This window comes from Vicia villosa, linkage group LG5 (assembly GCF_029867415.1).
Source record: "Vicia villosa cultivar HV-30 ecotype Madison, WI linkage group LG5, Vvil1.0, whole genome shotgun sequence".
In the NCBI taxonomy this organism is placed as follows: Eukaryota; Viridiplantae; Streptophyta; class Magnoliopsida; order Fabales; family Fabaceae; genus Vicia; species Vicia villosa.
Window position 1 is genome coordinate 110,449,365 of NC_081184.1, and position 19,761 is coordinate 110,469,125.

The 19,761-nt window shown below is 36.2% G+C and overlaps 1 protein-coding gene across 1 annotated transcript; it reads right to left on the bottom strand.

Moving 5' to 3' along the window:
• Positions 1-1,886: 1,886 nt before the first annotated feature.
• Positions 1,887-5,296, bottom strand: LOC131601997 (probable protein phosphatase 2C 4). The gene is made up of 4 exons (XM_058873940.1): positions 3,404-5,296; positions 3,201-3,314; positions 2,690-2,954; positions 1,887-2,591 (listed from the first exon to the last, which is right to left on the bottom strand). The coding sequence occupies exons 1-4, from the start codon at positions 5,042-5,044 to the stop codon at positions 2,476-2,478; spliced, it is 2,136 nt and encodes a 711-aa protein (XP_058729923.1). The 5' UTR covers positions 5,045-5,296; the 3' UTR covers positions 1,887-2,475.
• Between the last annotated feature and the right edge of the window lie 14,465 nt (positions 5,297-19,761).

Sequence of the window (19,761 nt, forward strand, 5' to 3'; positions counted from 1 at the left end):
CTCCTTTGGATGCTTCCACTCGTCTCCACCAAGACACAAGCTCTGCTTTCACTGATGTTACAGCCTATAGGCGCCTTGTTGGAAGACTCTTATACCTCACTATAACACGATCTGACATTGCTTATGCCACATAACAACTGAGTCAGTTCATGAGTTCTCCAACTGAAATCCACTATCGAGATTCCCTACATGTGCTTCGATATCTTAAAAGATCACCTGCTCGTGGTATTTTCTTGCCCCAAGCTTCAAGTTTACAAATTCTGGGGTTTAGTGATGCTGATTGGGGAGGTTGTATTGACACACGACGCTCCATCACAGGTTATTGTTTTTTCATTGGCCAATCTCTTGTGTCTTGGAAATCAAAGAAGCAAGCCACCGTTAGCTGCTCTTCTGCTGAGGCAAAATATCGTGCACTTGATTCTGCGACTTGCGAACTTCAATGGTTGTGGTTCCTTCTTCATGATCTTCGGCAACATCCTTCTCGTTTACATGTCCTCTACTGCGACAATCAAAGTGCCTTACATATCTATGTTAATCCCGTGTTTCACGAGCGGACAAAACACCTTGACATTGATTGTCACTTGGTTAGGGAGAAACTGCAGGCTGGGCTCATGCGTTTACTTCCGGTCACTTCCCAACAACAGGCTGCAAATGTGTTCACAAAGTCCCTTGGTCCTCGTCCTTTCTTTGACTGTATCTCCAAGCTTGGTTTGGTTGACAGCTGATAGTAATAAAGAGGAGATTAACACTAGCAAGAAGACTTAAGCTAGTTTGGTTATTATCACGTGTGCATGAATGTAATAGTGAATAGTATTTTGTAGTTAGTTAGATTAAGATGACGTGGCACTAACTAGCTATATATTCACTATGTGGTGTAACTGTTTTCAGTTAGAGAAACTATAATGAGAATCACTCTTTCTCCTTCATCTTCCTCAATTTTCTTCCATCGTTTTTCCTCCATTGATGGAGCTTTTAGTTTGCTTTGACAAATATCTAATTAAACCTAAATATCGTTATATTTTTATTTTATGTTGTTGAATAAATAAATAATAAATAAATTATCTATATATGACCGAATAGTTCGCAACGTGTATAGAGTCGGACTCAAATAGTATATTTTGAGATCATATTAAAGCAGGACTTTTATACTCGACTCTACAATATTTAAAATCGATAAGTACCGATCTATATAAAGTCGATAAAGTATCGTGCTGAGAATAATGGAAGTGTGAGTGTGGAGAAAATAGTTTTACATTGTATATGAATATGGTGACTTGAACATTCATAAGTGAGAGAATCCACTTACTTTACTTATCACCTTAAAATTTTAGGTGGGAAAATAGTGTCTCTTTCACAAAGATGTGTTGCTCAAACGATACTAGTCTACTTAAAGTTGGATAACTCATTTATTTAGTGATAAATGGAGTATGACTAATTTGAATGGAAAGATATGCCAATCTAAAAAAGTCAACTTCTTGAATGAAGATTGATTTATCGACAATTAATATTTGCCTTTCCACGTAGAGATACCTCTCATAAAGAAAAACACCATATCTCACGTATACAGCTTTCAGTTCATTGAACCCTTTCGTTTTCTTACGCTGAGCCAAGCCATTTGTAAGATGAGTCGTCAACTCTCAAAAAGTTGAATAAATAAAGACTAAGGTCAAAATCCAAATCAAAAGTTTGATTTTGATGCACACACCGTGTGTGATACGAGATTCCACTACACGTTTATTTATTTATTTATTTATTTATTTTATAACAAACTAGAAACCAAAGAATAAAAGCATATCATTCAAATTGGAACACGTAAGAGGAAAATAAAATAAAACAACACCATGTTGCTTCAAAGAATATATAGTACTATAGTGGTAGACAAAAAATATTGCTTAAAGAGTCATATTTTCAAAATAGTGCTTCATCCACATCAAATTGAAAAATAAATTGCTTCAACTTAGAAGCATTTTCATTTGGAGTATGTTAATATGTTATTTCAATTTTGAACTTGATAAGATGCTCATGCACTAACGACTAGCTCTATCATTTTCCAACCAGATTTGCAGAAAGTGGTGGAGGTTGCTAGTGCTTGGGGCACCAAAAAAATATTATTACAAAATCACAATTTTTATGTGAGAGTGAGTTATATTAATAATCAACAAAATCCAAGTTTTACAACTTTACAATTCTCACCACCACCCACTGGTTTACACAATTACTCCGAATTTAAATATAATCGAAAAGATACATGTAAATAGTTCGAATTAACATCAAAACCATGTAAATTTTTGGTTATATTTAAGTTCGTTAAGTAATTTACCCGGTACTCTTGAGTTCGGAAGTGGTAAGAGCAAAAACGATGCGTGATCCTGATCGTGATCGTCGCGAACCTTTGGAAGAGCATGTATCTCATATCTTCTTTCTTTTTTTATATATAGATGATGATATTATATATGGTTGGTGTTTTTATTATACTTATACACATGATCTCCATATCCTTCCTTCCAAAGAAATAACAATGATGGAGACATCGTCGTGGTAACGCCGCCTATCGCCTTGTGGAATCTCGAGCAATTCGTGAAAGTCCAAACCTAGTTAAGATTAAGGAGAATCAAAGTTAAGTAAAATCATTTTAGTGATCAGTGTCTAAGATGCAATTGTGAAATGTTTAAAATGGAATAGTTAGTACCTGCTTTCTTTGCGGCACGAAACAAGACTTCTTCGACCAAATGTTGGGCAGGGTCTCCTTCAGGTTGCAATGTGATGAAAAGTTCAACTTCCGCTACTGCTTCTTCGTTTGATAAGTATTGATAGAGACCGTCGGAGCATAGAATCAAGAACTTGTCTTTCTGGCCTAATCTGTGGTGTTTAAGATATGGTAGGCAAGTGATGTATGGAGAATTTCCTACGTAGTCGATTCTAAACATCTCCAGAAGTGCATTGTTCCATTTGGGCTGCAAAACATTCACATATATATGCTTAGAAACATGGTTTAAAAAGTAGTTTTAGAAAACAATGGTATCCTATGTTTTATGCTTTTGAATTTGGAATATCACAATGTCATGCATCTAGGCAATCAGAATATAGATGTGCAGACTGCTTGAATACAAAGTGATTTTGATTTTGCGGATGCAAAAACTGTGATTGGACATAATGATGACTGTAAAGTTGCTAATTACAAAATACATTAAGATACCAACCTGTTTGAGAAACCCGGCACCGAATGCTCGAGTAACCTTGAGAGATCCCTTAACACGTTCATTGACTACGGCACAAGGATCATCGGGGTGCTCTTTTCTTATTCTGATTACTTCCTGAAATTAAAAATTAAACACTTTTCAATCAAGATGAACAGATAAACAAAAGACCAAAAACAGCAGTCTAAGAAAGGCAAAGAATTTACCTCTTCAACATTGGTACTATGATCTTTGGTAAGCTGAAGAGCATTTAAACTAGGAATAGAATTTGATTTATCAGCATCCTCCCATGATTCAAGATCATGCATTGTCTCTTCATTAATCCTCTCCAAATCCTGTCTAATTTTCCCAATCCAATAATCAGGTTCAGCCTTTTGCGCTAACACAGCTCTACTATCTCCCACATTCATCACATAAACATCTTCCCCTTTCATCAACATTACAAGAACACATGAACCCATCAAAGCAAGTTCTGGATTCTCCATCACCATCTTATCAGCAACATCAAGATAAGACTCCTCGGTTTTCCTCAAAGCTCGAGATAGAGCTTCCAAAACATCTGAATGATTAACAGAATCGTTGTCGCCGTCGTCACCACTAAGTTGCTCCTTCAATCTTCTATCAAGCTCTAGTCTCTCCCTATCCCATTCACATTTCCATCTCCTATGATTTTCTTCGTGTTTCATCGCTGCATCTTTGTACTTATTCTTCGAATTCTTCCCTCTCTTTTTTCTCTTCGAAACCAAATCCCCTTTCTCTTGACCAACACATTGAGAACAATCATCAAACACCTTACCTTCTTTTCCTTCAACAACATCAACATCCTCAACCGAATCGCGCGCTTTCAAATTCGAATTATCCGCCGAAACCCCATCATCCCAAAGCAACCCTTTAAGCTCCTTGTGAACAAAACCATAAAGATTCGAAAGTAAATAATCCGGCGCATCAGGACCATTAAAACCATCATAAATCCCAACAAAAACCCAACCATGCTCTTCAGAAACAACAACATGAACACGATCCTCCCCAGCTTTCCCCTGAGCCCATTGCAGATTCTGACTCCCCATCGAATCATCATCTTCCAAACTACCTTCACTACTCAAATTCAAACTACTCACCGTCAAATTCTCGTTATGCTTCTCCCCAGCAAGGATCCACTCCGGCGGCTCCTTCACCGCCACACCTTTGATCGGAGTAACAATCGAGCTCTGTCCACGCGACAGAGTCTTCGAAATCGCTCTCTGAAGAACACGAATCCATTTTTCCTTCCTCGTTCTAGGTCTAACCGAAACCCCTAATCCACTATGAGAGAAGCTTCTCGGAAAACCCTGATCCGAGTTATCCTTTTCAATCGGACCGGAAAATAAACCACGATCAATCGGACCGGACATGAACCCCCTCTCAATCGGACCGGACATGAACCCACGCTCTAGCGGACCGGAACTCGGAAAACCACCGCCACCTCCAAAATTACTCGAAAAAGGACCCGAACCGGTCCCCATCAGACTCTTCGGAATCGGTTGCAACGGAAGAGAAGCAAAAGAAGTTGAACTCTCAAACGCCGCAGCTCTATCGAAACAACCGTAAGAGTATAAATCCATAAACGCCGTCGATAACGGCGTCGACGTGTTAGCACTAACAGAAGCCCCGGAGATAGTTCTAAACGTCGTCGTTTCTTCAGAATGAACCTTCGAACTCGATAACCGGGTCGGGTCGGGTCTAACGTAACAGAAAGAGTGACCGAGTCCTTCATCTAACGGGTCAGTTATTAGAATTGATATATCGTGTTTCCGACCCTTATCGCTTCCCGTGAAACACACCGTTAGTTTTCCTATTCCGTTACCCATAGCAGGACAAGAAAAAAAAACAAGAACAAATGAAAAAACAAAAGAATCAAAAAATAAACAAGATTTGAGGTTGTTACTTGTTTATATGTTTACAACGCGTTTTTCATGTTGTTGAAAAATTAGTGGAAACTAGGAAGCAACTAAGAGAGAGAGATGGAGAAGTGGATGGTGAAGAAGAAAAACAAGTTGAAGTTGATAAGAGAAGATGATGAGAGAGAGAGAGTTGACTTTTGTATTAAAGGTTATTTACAAAATAAGAAAACGCACTCATTTTTTCTATCAATTATTTATGGGAAATTAGTTCAAAGTTGAGTTTTATTTTTTTGAGTGGGGCGTTGACTATTATGAAGATAAAGTAAAATTTAAAGTTTTTGTCCGGTTTTGATACATGGTTCAAGATTCAACCACGCAACCCGCTGAGCGTGATTACACGCGTTTAGAATGAACGGATGAGATCTTTTGTGAGAAAAAATTTCGAAAAAATGAATGAGTGAAAACTACGTTGAGAGTGTTGTCGTTTTTAAGAGGGTGAAATTTAAATAATGTCGTACATTATACCATAAATTCTGGTTAAGAAAATAAAAAGTCAATATAGATGAAAACTGTATTTAAAGGAGAAAAAAAAAACTCCATGTTGAAAAGTGTGCCATGGTCACCGTTGGATCAAGAGAAGAGTGTTGAAGAAATAACATTGACTTACACGTGGCGGTTTTTGATTGGTGGGTATTATAATTTGTCAACTGGAGTTTTATTAACTGAGCTCAACTAAAAAATTAAAATAATTGTCAATAATTTCGGCGTTTTTGTTTTTAATTTAAATAAATGGAAAAATGAAAATGGGAAGAGAAGTTGAGGTTGGCTTAATTTATTAATTGATTGTGTTGTTGGTGGGGTAGTTCGAAATTAGTAATGCTGCCATCACTGCACAGCCTGAACATTTAGGTGATTTGACTAACATGTAGCCCCATTACTCCATTGACTTTTTTTATTTTTCAGATTGAATTGAATGTTGACATTTCAAGTTTTGCTTGATGATGCTTGGGATGAAAGCTAATCAATTATTTTTGTTTAATAAATTAATGATGGTTAAGTGTGCAAGTTGTGAAGGATATAAATTGTTTTGAGTTGATTAAAAGTTGTAAATTTTGGTTACTAGAAGTATGATGCTAAGTCTTAACAATTCAAAATATTAAACCTTGAAAAAGATAATGTGAACATGAATGCAACAGGGACTAGTCCCTAATTATTTATTTTATAAAGGGATTTGTTTATAATTATAATTATTTTTATAGGGAAAAAAAAGCATTTAGTTGCTAAATGAGTTGAAACAAAACAAGCAATACAAAGTCCACAATCTTCAAAACAAATCAAGTTTATAAAATTTAAAGTAACTAACTTTCACACCAAACAATAAATTATCTGTTAGTTGAAATCGGTAAGACATATACAATGAATAGATATGCGAATTATCTTTGTCAAATAGTAAGTCAAGTGAATATGAACACATACGAACGTGAACGTGAATCGGTTAAATTTTTTTAAGTTTATTTAGGTTTATCATAGTCACAAAGACTTTAGACTCATTCACAATGTAGTAGAGCTAGACAATTCAACATTAAGACCATGTTATGTGTTGATAATGTAACATTCTAAAAATTCCGCGCTTATTATAATAAAAATAAAGCATACAAAGAACACATGTATACACTTAAGATGTTACTCGATATCAAACTCATATATTCTGTAACACGTAATTTAATAAACAAGATATTCAACACTTGTCATCGCATGCTCACTTTCACTTAGGGTGTGTTTGTTTCGGTGCTAGAAAAATAATTCATGGGAATCTGAGGCTGGAAATAATTATATTTTGTTTGGTAGATGGAAAAGAAAAAAATGCCTTGGAATAAATAATACCCAGGAATAAAAGTTACTCATGAAATTGTAAATATTTATTCTCATGTCAAAGGGTGGGAATTTTTTATTCCCATGGAAATAAAAAATAACTAACTATAACTACCCACTTCCATACTATTTCAACCCATTATTTTTTATTTTTAAAATTTTAAAATAATAAATAAAATAAAATTCAAAATTATTCCAAGTAAGCTTAATTATTTACCAAACAAATTGATGGGAATAAAATTCCTAGGATTAACATTTCAGGGATTATAATTTTAATCTCTCAAACAAACACACCCTAAATCATCGTAGCGGAATTATAAAAATAAACATGTTTCACAAATCATATAGGACTAATAAATTCACTTTATTAACTCAATAAAATACGGTAAAAGAATCTCCTTAAACGATATAATCATCATAATAACGAGAGTATAACATCCAACTCTCTAAACTATATAATCATCACATGTGTTAAAAATTTTGAAAATTTTCATTCTTTTCTAAACTCCTAATTTTTCCTCCTACTTGCACACATATAAATACCTCATACATGCATCATTACAAACTTGATGAAACCATAAACATACAAAGAGTTCTCTTCATCTTCAATCTCTCATCTATGCATACACACATCAATTACACATAACCATTATTGTTGGCTACCATATAAATTCAGATTGATATCATCCAATTTAGGTTGTTGAATTGTAAATTGGGTTGAGAATCTTTGGGGGTTTCATTGGGAAAACCCAATTAGGGTTTGTCCTCCAAGATCAAGGTGTTGATTTTGGGGGTTTTGCACAAGATTTTGCAATTCGGATCCAGCCGAATGAAAGCTTTGAAGAAGGTGGTTCTATCAAAAGGGTAACGGTAATCGGAGGATCGTTTGGAAATCTCGGGTAACGATAATTTGCAACTGGATTTTGACGAGTGAAAGCTTTGAAGAAAGTTTCTGTCGAAGGATTAATAGTAACCAGAGGATCAATTGGTATTATCGGGTGACAAGAATTTGCAATTTGGATTCATCCGAGTGAAAGCTTTGAAGAAGGGTGGTTCGGTCAAAGGAGTAGTGGTAACTGGAGGATCAAATTGGTATTGTTGGATGACTTGATCGAGCTCAAGATAAAGGGAAGGTAAAGAGTCAGAATTAACATTAAACATAAGGTTTGTATGATTGGATTGCTATGATTCTCTTGTAAACAAGTTTTGTAAAGTAAGATTGATTATCTCAATTTCGTTTGGAATTGGGGCAGACGTAGCCATAGCGAGGACGATTGGTGAACTTCCTAAACAAATCCTTGTGTTCTATCTTTCTCTCTATCTCTCTCATTTACTTTCAATTGCAAATTATTGAATTTGTTGATTTTCCAATCCATAAGATTATAATTGGATTTTAAATCAACAAAACCATAAAAAAATATGATCAACATTGATTTCACCTCTAGTGTTTGACAATTCTTCTTTGTGTTTGTTAATTTATATTTCATTGGACACATGTTACTATTGTGATCATATTCAAAAATGTTATTTGTGAAAATATATTATCTAAATTATTTATTATTATCATTGCATATAATGTTGATTTAACGCAAATCCGAGTTTTTCAATAACAGTTCGGATTAGACGGGTTAATCTGAGCGTTTTCCACTGTCCATAGTTAACAAAGTTTTAAAATAGAATTTTCACTAGTTTATTTTTAACTGGGGATCTATTCACCCCCTTATAGATAAGGTTCCTTCGTCTAACAAGTGGTATCACGAGCTCCGGTTCATTTCCTTCTTCAAAATCGCTTATTAGATTATGGCTTCTGAACCTAAAGGGGCGTACATTAGAGCGCCTATTTTCACTAGTGAAAACTATGGCTATTGGGAAGCTTGTATATGTATCCATATTAACTCGGTTGATAGGGAGTATGGAACGTCATTGTCAATGGTCCTAATCAAATAATAATGACCAATGTTGATGGTGTTGTCGTACCTAAACCGGAAGCACGGTGGAATGATAATGATAATAAATTATGGTCGTATGATTGGAAAGCACAAATTATTCTCATATCCGCACTTGGAGTTGATGAGTATTGTTGTATTTCCCATTGTGAAACTGCAAAAGCTATGTAAAGCGCATTACAAGTTGCCCATGAGGGAACTAATGGAGTCAAACAAGCTAGAGTCAATATATTAAACCAAGGTTTTGAACTATTTCACATGAAGCATGGTGAAACCATTGCCAAAATGAAAAAGAGGTTCACTCATCTCATAAACAATTTTGGTAAGCTTGAAGAACATGAGAAAGAACTCACTTGCTTAGAGAGACATGAGAAGAAGCTAAAAAGGATAAAAGCAAGGATAAGGAGGTAGAAAGGAAGTTATTGCTCTAAAGGCTTCTAGTTCGAGGTCCTCTACAATTGAGCAAAGCGATAGTAATACTAGTGACGACGAGAATTCGAATGATGAAGAAATTGGGTTGTTTGTGAAAAGGTACAATAGGTACATCAAAAGAAATGGTGTAAAGCACTTAGACAAAAACCTCATCAAATTTAGAAGACCATCAAACTCTTTAAAGGAAGATGATAATAAGAAAGGAAAATCAAAAGGTTCATGTTACAATTGTGGCAAAACCTGTCATTATAAACCGGATTTTCCATTGCTTAACAAAGAAAAGGGAAAGGGTCAACACAAAAAATATAGAAAGTTTATAATAGCTTATATTGTTTGGGAAAGTGATAGTGACTCCTCAAGTGATGAAAGTTCAAGTGATAGTGAAGTAGGGGGAAATGTATGTCTCTCGGCCCATCAATGTTAAAAGAAGAAAAAGAATGTAATTCATTCTAAATATGAACATGTTGATAAATTGTCTTATTTCATTGAATTTTTACTAAAGAAACCCAATTCTAACCCCCTTTCTTGTGTTTCATTGAATTTTTATATAGCGTTGCTCTTTCTACACCCAAGGTTGAATACGTAGTTGTTATGCACAAGTCTTATGGCTAAAGAAACAATTGCTAGATTATTATTTAAAACTTGGATGCATTTTGATTAAGTGCGATAGTACTAGTGCGATAAACCTCACTAAGAATTGGACACTTCATTATGTTTAGTTTCATTATATATATATATATATATATATATATATATATATATATATATATATATATATATATATATATATATATATATATATATATATATAGACACACACACTAATACTTACTAAAAATTTACTATCAAATTGATGTTAATATAAAAAATACTTTTTTTTAATTCTTAAACAAATTTCTCATTATTTTCTTTAATTTTGTTATATATATATATATATTACTAGCATGATATTTAAATAAATTTTAATTTTTTATTTGAAATTAAAATATTTTGTAATTATTATTTATAATTTAATTTTTCAACATTTTTGTAAGCACATTTTGAAAAAAATTTCTTTTTTTTTATATAAGGATGGGCCTAAGCCCAAAAGAAACAAACTACAAAAATGAAACTCGAGAAGAATCTTCTCCCGAAATATCTCTAGCTATAAAGGAATACATAAAAACTGGACAAACCCTGAAGAGGTGCGGTCCAGTGTCATAAATAGAGCTCTTTTTGGCCATAGCGTCTGCACATCTATTAGCCTCGCGGAAGACATGGGTGAAATTCACGACAACATCCCCTGCAATAAGCACTTTAATACTTCTAAGCAGTCCAGTGACTGCTCCGATCTGTCTACTCAAACCATTGAGCTTCGCAACGATGTTTTTGTTGTCTGACTGAAGCTCAATCCTATTGTAGCCCTCTCCGATGGCAAGCTTGATCCCTTCTAACACTGCCCATAATTTTGCATCTTCATTACTACAGATTCCAATATATTTTGAAAAACCTCCAGCCCAATTACCTTTATCGTCGCGAAGAACACCTCCACACGTTGCATCCAGATTATGATTAACGACTCCATCCACATTAACACAAATCCAACCAGGAGAAGGGGTGTCCACGTGACCTTGTTAACTATTTGGTGATGGGCAGTGAACACTCGGTGCAGTGCCGAACTCGCTTCATATTCCCTAGCTTTCGTAACTACCTGCACATGAATGTTGATCGGAGAAACAAAGGATTCATCATGGATCCTCTTATTTCGCCAGTACCAAATAGTGTGGCAGGTTATGGCCCAGATATTTCGCCAATTGGTAACCTCGACAGAGTTGAATTGCTGGGACAAATTGCCATGAATCCAGTCCTACAAATCCAGAGAAAAGAAAGTTTGCCAATCCTCAATTTTGACAATCTTCCTCCATATTGAATCTGCGGTTTGGCAGTCACGCACTGCATGAATGATGTCCTCCACCTTATTATCACACTCATCACACCAAGGCGCACATAGAGTCAGCCTATGTAAGTATTAGTTAGTGATTAATCTCCCATGCTTCATCAACCAAATAAAGGACTTGACACGCTCAGGGACATGTAAATTCCAAATTTGCATCCAATCATCCTCATTGATATCATGGTGCAGCCCAGCAAAGAGCTTATAAGCACTCGAGACGGAAAACGAATTATTCTTAGAAAACCTCCAAATGCAGCTATCTTCCCCAAAATCATCTTGAGGAGGATGAATGGCCATTATTTCCTTAACTGTTCTCTGATCAAACAGTCTGTAAAGGAGCGGCATGTCCCAGCAACTATTGACATCAACTAGATTCACCACATTCTCTAACAGCAGGTCTCCATTATTTTAGTAGATTGAATCAAACCTGTCCTGAGCCAGCAATCATTCCAAATGATGACTCGCCTACCATTTCCAATGTCCCAACCTCTTGCAGCTTGAAGCATTGGCCAAATTTTAACAATACTCTTCCACAAATGAGAATCATACTCCTTGACAGCCTCCGTATCACGACAATCACTTCCTCTATCATATTTGTTCCTTACAACCTGGCACCACAAAGCATTACTGCCTTCCATCAGCTTCCACCCTAGCTTCGAGATACATGCTTGATTCATATGGTATAGATTTCGAAGCCCCAATCCTCCCAGAGCTTTTGGCTGAATAATTGTACTCCAATTGACTGCATGGATGTGTCTATTCTCCTCGTTATCACCCCAGATAAAATACCTTTGTAACTTATGGATATCTTTGATGCACTCCTTTGGAAGAGCACAAGTCATCATTGAATAAGTTGGGATAGCCTCTAGAATTGATTTCGCCAATGTCGTCCTACCTGCAAAAGAAAGAAGATTTGCTTTTCAGCTTGTTAGTTTTAAATTAATGCTCTCGATGATATGACGAAAGTCCTTCATTTTTGGGCTTCTTCCTGTGATAGGAACCCCCAGATATTTCCCCAATTCCCTTGTTTCCTTAAAACCAGACATACGAATAAGGTCTTGACGTAATCTACTCGGAGTGTTGTCAGAAAAAAGAATCCTCGTCTTGTCGCTACTAACTCTTTGCCCTGACATACAGCAAAAGGTCTCCAGAATATCTTTAACACATTGCATTTGGTTTTCAGTGGCTTTACCAAAAAGGAGCAAGTCGTCAGCGAACATAAGATGAGAAATAGAAGGGCACTTCCTCCCTGCCTTGATCCCTATCCAGCTGCCATCATTAACTGCATCCAAAATCAAGTGAGAGAGTTTGTCCATACAAAGAACAAAGATGTAAGGAGACATTGGATCTCCTTGTCTGATTCCCTTTTCTGAACTGAAATAATGAGATTGCTTTCCCTTCCAGTTGATGCTCATAGATACTGGCGAAATGGCTTGCATAATTACATGAATAAGCTTTTGAGGGAAACCAACTTCCAGCAGGACTTTGTGGATGAATTGCCAACTCAAATTATCGTAGGCCTTCTTTAAATCAACTTTAATAACGAAGCTTCATGCCTTCCCTTTCTTCTTGTTCATACTATGCAATAGTTCTTGGGCAAGGACCACATTTTCGTGGATGTTCCTCCCCAGAATAAAACCAGCTTGAAACGGACCAACAAGCTCATCTATACACTCTTTCAGTCTGTTGACAACAATCTTGCTCAAGCACTTACAGATGGAATTGCAAAGAGATATGAGACGAAATTGGTGAACCTGACTCGGGTTTCCAATTTTTGGAATTAGGCATATGTCAGTCTGATTAACCTCTTTTATCTTCTCAGGGTTGTTCCACAATTCTGTGATGTAGTTACAATAACTATCTGCCACACACATCCATGACTTCTGGTAAAAACCGGCCGGAAAGCCATCCGGCCCAGGAGATTTCCAGGGGGCTATATCAAAAGTAGCTCTGTGAATTTCTTCCATATTAACGCTATCTTCTAGTTTATGAGCTAAATCAGTTGCAACCTTAGGATAAAGATTAGCCGTTTCTTTCCACTGCTCAACATACGTGTCTTCTGTGAAGAGGCTCTGATAAAAGTTTTTGAAGAGATCTCCTATTTGTTTCTCATCTTCAATCCAGACGCCAACTTCATTCTTAATCATAGCAACCTGATTTCTTCTCCTCCTCTGGGTAGCTTTCAAATGGTAATAGCGTGTATTCCTATCTCCATCAACCAACCAATTTGCTCTCGATCGTTGGAACCAAATTAGTTCTTCTTGATGCAAGACTTTTGTGAGTTCCTTTTGCAAGTTTGATTCTAGAACTTGAAGAACTTCATTTCCCCCACCATCATACAAAACCTGTTGAATCCCATTGATACGGCCCAACAGATGTTGTTTATGTAACTCCAGCCTTCTTGACGACACATTCCTCCAACTTCTCACATTGTCTCTGAAATTTTGCAGTTTACCAAGAACATGGTCATTGACATTCCACACTCTACCAACAAACTCTTGATATTGATCCTCCAAAGTCTAAGCACTCTCAAAACGGAACCTCCAATTCTTATTAGTCATGGTTGGATCTGTCAGTTGAAGAACAATGGGGGTGGTGATCAGAAAAATCCACACGAGGCAAAACTTTAACGAAGCCCTGAGGGAACTGAATTCTCCAAGTAGCATTGCCAAGAGCACGATCTAATCTCTCATAGATTCTTCCTCAACCATGGAAAATTGGACCTTTCAATGTAAAACGGTGCCCCACTTCTCCCAAATCAAAAAGGTTGCAAGCATCAATTCTATCTTTAAAAATGTCATACCTTCTCTGTGAAACCGGGGCTCCTCCTTTCTTCTCAGAGCTTTTAAGAATATCATTAAAATCTCCACCTACTACCCAACCCTGATTCATATGGCGCGAGATCTGGAACAATTCTTCCCACAAAACATCCCTGCCACTTCTATTAGGGCTAGCATACACTGGGGTATAAAAAAATTCCTCCCCAGTAACCAATTTAATTTGAAGGTGAAGAAATTGGAAGTGCCTTCTCAAGATTTCCACCTTTACTTTGTCGTATTTTCACGCCATAGCTATTCCTCCAGCGAAACCCTGAACATTCGTCCCAATTAATTTGTCAAGGCCCATACTTCTTAAGCGTTTTGCTAAATTACTTGGATTCATCCGAGTTTCTGTTATGGCGGTAAAGCGGCAAGCAACAAAAGTTTTGGAAATATTTATCCGGGAAATTATCGTGTCCACAGAGATTAGTGCTATTGAACTGCCGTTTGACGGATTCTTAGTTCTTGAGTTTGGGTTCAATGGGTTTAGACGGTAAAAACTGAAAAGTAACTATGAACATAAAAAGAATTCATTCTTCAAATAGAAGAAACTATCAAGTATTGCATATAATCTACTCTTCACAAACTTAAACGTATTGACCGAATATACTCAACTTGTAACCTATCAATATTACCACATGTCAACAACACAACCCACAACATTATGTAAGTGACGATCTCTCAGACACCTAAACAACACATGAGAAATCCGAGCTTCCCATAAATGTCGATCTCTCAGACAAACCCGACCACTCAGACGCATTAAGCACTGACACTAAGTGATTATCAACCTAATCCATCTCTGCAATTAAGTTAATAGAAAATCATCCTAGATAAGCATTAGAGCCCTACATCTCTATAGCAACTCAAACACATAGCCACAAAGCAACAATCTAAGACAATAATCCATAAAAATATGAAAGCAAGCTTTATATAACATAATAGTCAACAAATATACATGAGATCAAAGTATATATATACAAAACCCACAAATGAAACCACAAAGAGAAGAAAAGAAGAAAAACCCAAAAATCTCACGGTTTGTCGGCTCCGATTGATGAAGGATTCAACCCCGGATCATCCATTTGACAGCTCCAATGTGTTTTCTAGCATCTTTCCACTCAAAAAATGCTATTGGATGGATTGGAGCTCTAAAATATCCAACCATAACCTAAAAAATCTATTTTCCCCATATTTATACAATTTTTACTCTGGTACAGCGCGCGTCGCGCGCAGAAGCTCGCGTCGCGCGCAACCTGCTGTCATGAAAAAACAGCATTTAGAAAAAATGGCGTAACTTGAGAACCGTAACTCCGATTTGCGCCCGGTTCGAAGCGTTGGAAAGCTTATTCAATTTCCTATCTAAAAATGAATAAATGGCAGTCAAATTGATGATTTTTATCATCCTCATTTTGAGCCTTAACCACCGAATGAATTGATTCCGTCGCTCAAAATCGCGCGTTTGAAGCCGTGCCTTCGACACTTTATTGCTCATGCTCAAAATACGCAAGAATACCTACAAAAAGAGTAGAAAACTATCAAAAAGTATAAAAGTGTATGAAAATATATCTATTCACAAAGTATACGTATTTATGCACAAAACGGGAAATTATTCAACGGTATTAACAAAAAGTATCGATAAGTGCAACAAAACATATATACAAAATAACTACATTTTTACACTTATCAAATTCTCCCCAACTTGAATTTGTTTGTCCTCAAACAAGGCCAAACACTCAAAGAATCAAAAGTAAAAATCCAAAGAATCAAGAATCAACAAAGTTTAGAAAACGAAACAATTGCACGGTTCAAACAAAAACGCACAAACAAAGTAAACACTTACCACAATCCTACAACGAACATGAAAGTGAAACGATTCCTAAGTACAAAAATCATACAAAACATTCTAAAACAAAACAAGCTCAATCACGAATCACGCCTAGCAAAAACTCATCGGTAGATGAAAAACACCGAAAGGTGAGGACTTTGAACACTCATCCAACAATCTTGCAAACAAAAGAAAAAATTATGCGTTCATCTAAAAATAGTATTGAAAATGCAACGACACGAATCACAAGGGCTTTCAAGGTTGTAATGTGGCTCGGTTAACAAACAAGTGATAAGTCCTAAAGCTAATCGAAACAAAAATTTGCCTAAACCTAAAGGAGTAAGTACTTCCACAAAGTTTCAAACAATACAATTCCAATCCAACTTTCTTCTTCATCACATGTTTCACACCAAACACAATACCTATTAGCACATTCTTATTCCATACTCTTTTTGTACTTTTCTTTTTCAAACTTTTTCTCTTTTGTCTTTCTTTTTCTCTTCTTTCTTTTTCACATTTTTTTTCTTTTCTTTTTCTTTTCATAACCTCATACCACCCACATCAAAAAGAGGCAAACATCCTCTCCCCAACTTGAATCCAACCATAACATAAAGTGAATACTCCCTACTTTCTAAGGCAAGGCAAAAATCCAACTAAACATCATAGATGAGGGTTCAAGAAAACAAAGAATCAACATCCATACACAATTGAAAACTAACGCACATAGACATGCATTAAGAAAAAACAATATGGATATTGACAAAAAGGCTCAAAGGGGTTACGAATGGTCACACTCTCACAAGGTGAATTGAATATTTGGCTATGGTAATTGTGCTCAAAATCAAACAAGTGCCTTGATCACTTTCGTGCATTCACAAAATCAATACAGACGAAAGATTAAACATAATAATATCCAGTTAAAACAAGAAATGTCGGTCACTCGCATATATACACAATGGAAAGCCACCTCACATTTATGGTAAAAAGGGAAAACTAATTGTGATTCAAGTCATGAGCAAGTTATGCAAAAAGAATGAGTGATATGAAATTTGTACAAATGAAAAGTCTCATAAATATGTGATGCTATAGAAAGCGATAAACGAGTATCTTGCGACGTACAAATTTGAACAATCATTACTGCACAACCGGCATGTTGAATCTATCACAATTGGATAATTACCAAATGAGACTCCAAGTGATCGGGCCAAAATTTGAATCTAAGCACAAACAAAAGAATTAAAAATAAAACTATAAAATACTATACTATAAAGCCCTGGTGTAAGTGGGAAAAAGGCTAGCCAAGTGAACCATTAAAAAGAATTCAGTGGCCAAAAGCAACACAGCGCGCGACGCGCCCTTAAGACCGCGCGACGCGGGCGCAGTTCTTCCTAACCAAGCTCTTCATCTTCCAGGCCGCGCGACGCGCGCTACACCAGAAAAACAGAACCAACTCAGAAAAACAGAATTTCAGTGTGCCACCACTTAACACCTACACTACTCATTTACAGAAAACTAAAACCGAAAAATAAAACCATTTGGGTGCCTCCCAACAAGCGCTCGTTTAACTTCGTTAGCTCGACGCCTTTATTGTTTCGAGTATGGTAAGTAACTTCCCCGTGGTACGCCAATGCTTTCGCCTCAAACGCAACCTAAAGAAAGCGACCTGCCCAAACACTTAACAAACGAATCAAAAGCAAAAGTATACACAAGTATGTGTAAAACACAAATATACATAAAACACAATATTTACAAAATCCTTAATTGGCTAAACAAATTGAAAAGTGAAGATTTAGAATTTACGAACTATCCGAGTTCAATTTGTTTAGCCAACTTCACCTTGCTAAATAGCAAAAGTGAAGAGGAACAAAATCAAACACACAAACATGTATAAGTATGAAAATATAAACATGTATCAATATACAAAAATATACAAGTATGAGAATATGCACAAAATATACGATATTCACAAAACTCAAAAATAAAGAAACTATCGCAATGCGAATTCAATAGAATCACCAATCCCCGACAACGGCGCCATTTTGTTGTGGCGGTAAAATGGCAAGCAACAAAAGTTTTGGAAATATTTATCCGGGAAATTATCGTGTCCACAAAGATTAGTGCTATTGAACTGCCGTTCGACGGATTCTTAGTTCTTGAGTTTGGGTTCAATGGGTTTAGACGATAAAAACTGAAAAGTAACTATGAACATAAAAAGAATTCATTCTTCAAATAGAAGAAACTATCAAGTATTGCATATAATCTACTCTTCACAAACTTAAACTTATTGACCAAATATACTCAACTTGTAACCTATCAATATTACCACATGTCAACAACACAACCCACAACATTATGTAAGTGACGATCTCTCAGACACCTAAACAACACATGAGAAATCCGAGCTTCCCGTAAATGTCGATCTCTCAGACAAACACGACCACTCAGACGCATTAAGCACTGACACTAAGTGATTATCAACCTAATCCATCTTTGAAATTAAGTTAATAGAAAATCATCCTAGATAAGCATTAGAGCCCTACATCTCTATAGAAACTCAAACACATAGCCACAAAGCAACAATCTAAGACAATAATCCATAAAAATATGAAAGCAAGCTTTATATAACATAATAGTCAACAAATATACATGAGATCAAAGTATATATATATACAAAACCCACAAATGAAACCACAAAGAGAAGAAAAGAAGAAAAACCCAAAAATCTCACGGTTTGTCGGCTCCGATTGATGAAGGATTGAACCCCGGATCATCCATTTGACAGCTCCAATGTGTTTTCTAGCATCTTTCCACTCAAAAAATGCTATTGGATGGATTGGAGCTCTAAAATATCCAACCATCCTTCAAAAATGCGATTTTTCCTCTTTTATGACTCTCTAAACCGCCCTACAGCGCGCGTCGCGCCCAACCTGCTGTATTGAAAAAAACAGCTTTTAGTAAAAATGGCGTATCTTGAGAACCGTAACTCCGATTTGCGCCTGGTTCGAAGCGTTGGAAAACTTATTCAATTTCCTATCTAACAATGAATAAATGGCAGTCAAATTGATGATTTTTATCATCCTCATTTTGATCCTTAGCCACCGAATGAATTGATTCTGTCGCTCAAAATCGCGCGTTTGAAGCCGTGTCTTCGACACTTTATTGTTCATGCTCCAAATACGCACAAATACCTACAAAAAGAGTAGAAAACTATCAAAAAGTATAAAAGTCTATGAAAATATATCTATTCACAAAGTATACGTATTTATGCACAAAACGGGAAATTATTCAACGGTATTAACAAAAAGTATCGATAAGTGCAACAAAACATATATACAAAATAACTACATTTTTGCACTTATCAGTTTCCATAATCACCACAATACTAGGATTAATCTGTTGCAAGTATTGATAACAAACTCTCCTAAACTCTCTACTAGCAGCACCTATACAATTCCACATCATAATTTTATGTATAAATGTATTAACCATAAAAACAGATTAAAGATTGTTGCCTTCACCACTAACCTCTGGCACCAGAGTTTCTTCCACCATATCCATGTCTGAACTCCCTTTTTCAGAGCAGACTTCTTCCTCATTATCACCGTTTTCGCATCCATCCCCTTCAAATTTTGTGTTATCCGGAGGTTCTTTTGGAGAAAGTAACACATGATTAGAAGAGATGATACAAAGGTCCTCTTCAAAAGGTCTTTGATTGTTAGTATAAACTGGCCCAGAACCCTCCAAAGTAAGAAAAGGCCCATCAAGAGGCCCATTGAAGGGAGTTCATGGCCCTTGGGGTCTCTTCCAAAGTTAATCCTGCGACCACATCTGCAAAGCCTTCATTTTCTATAAGC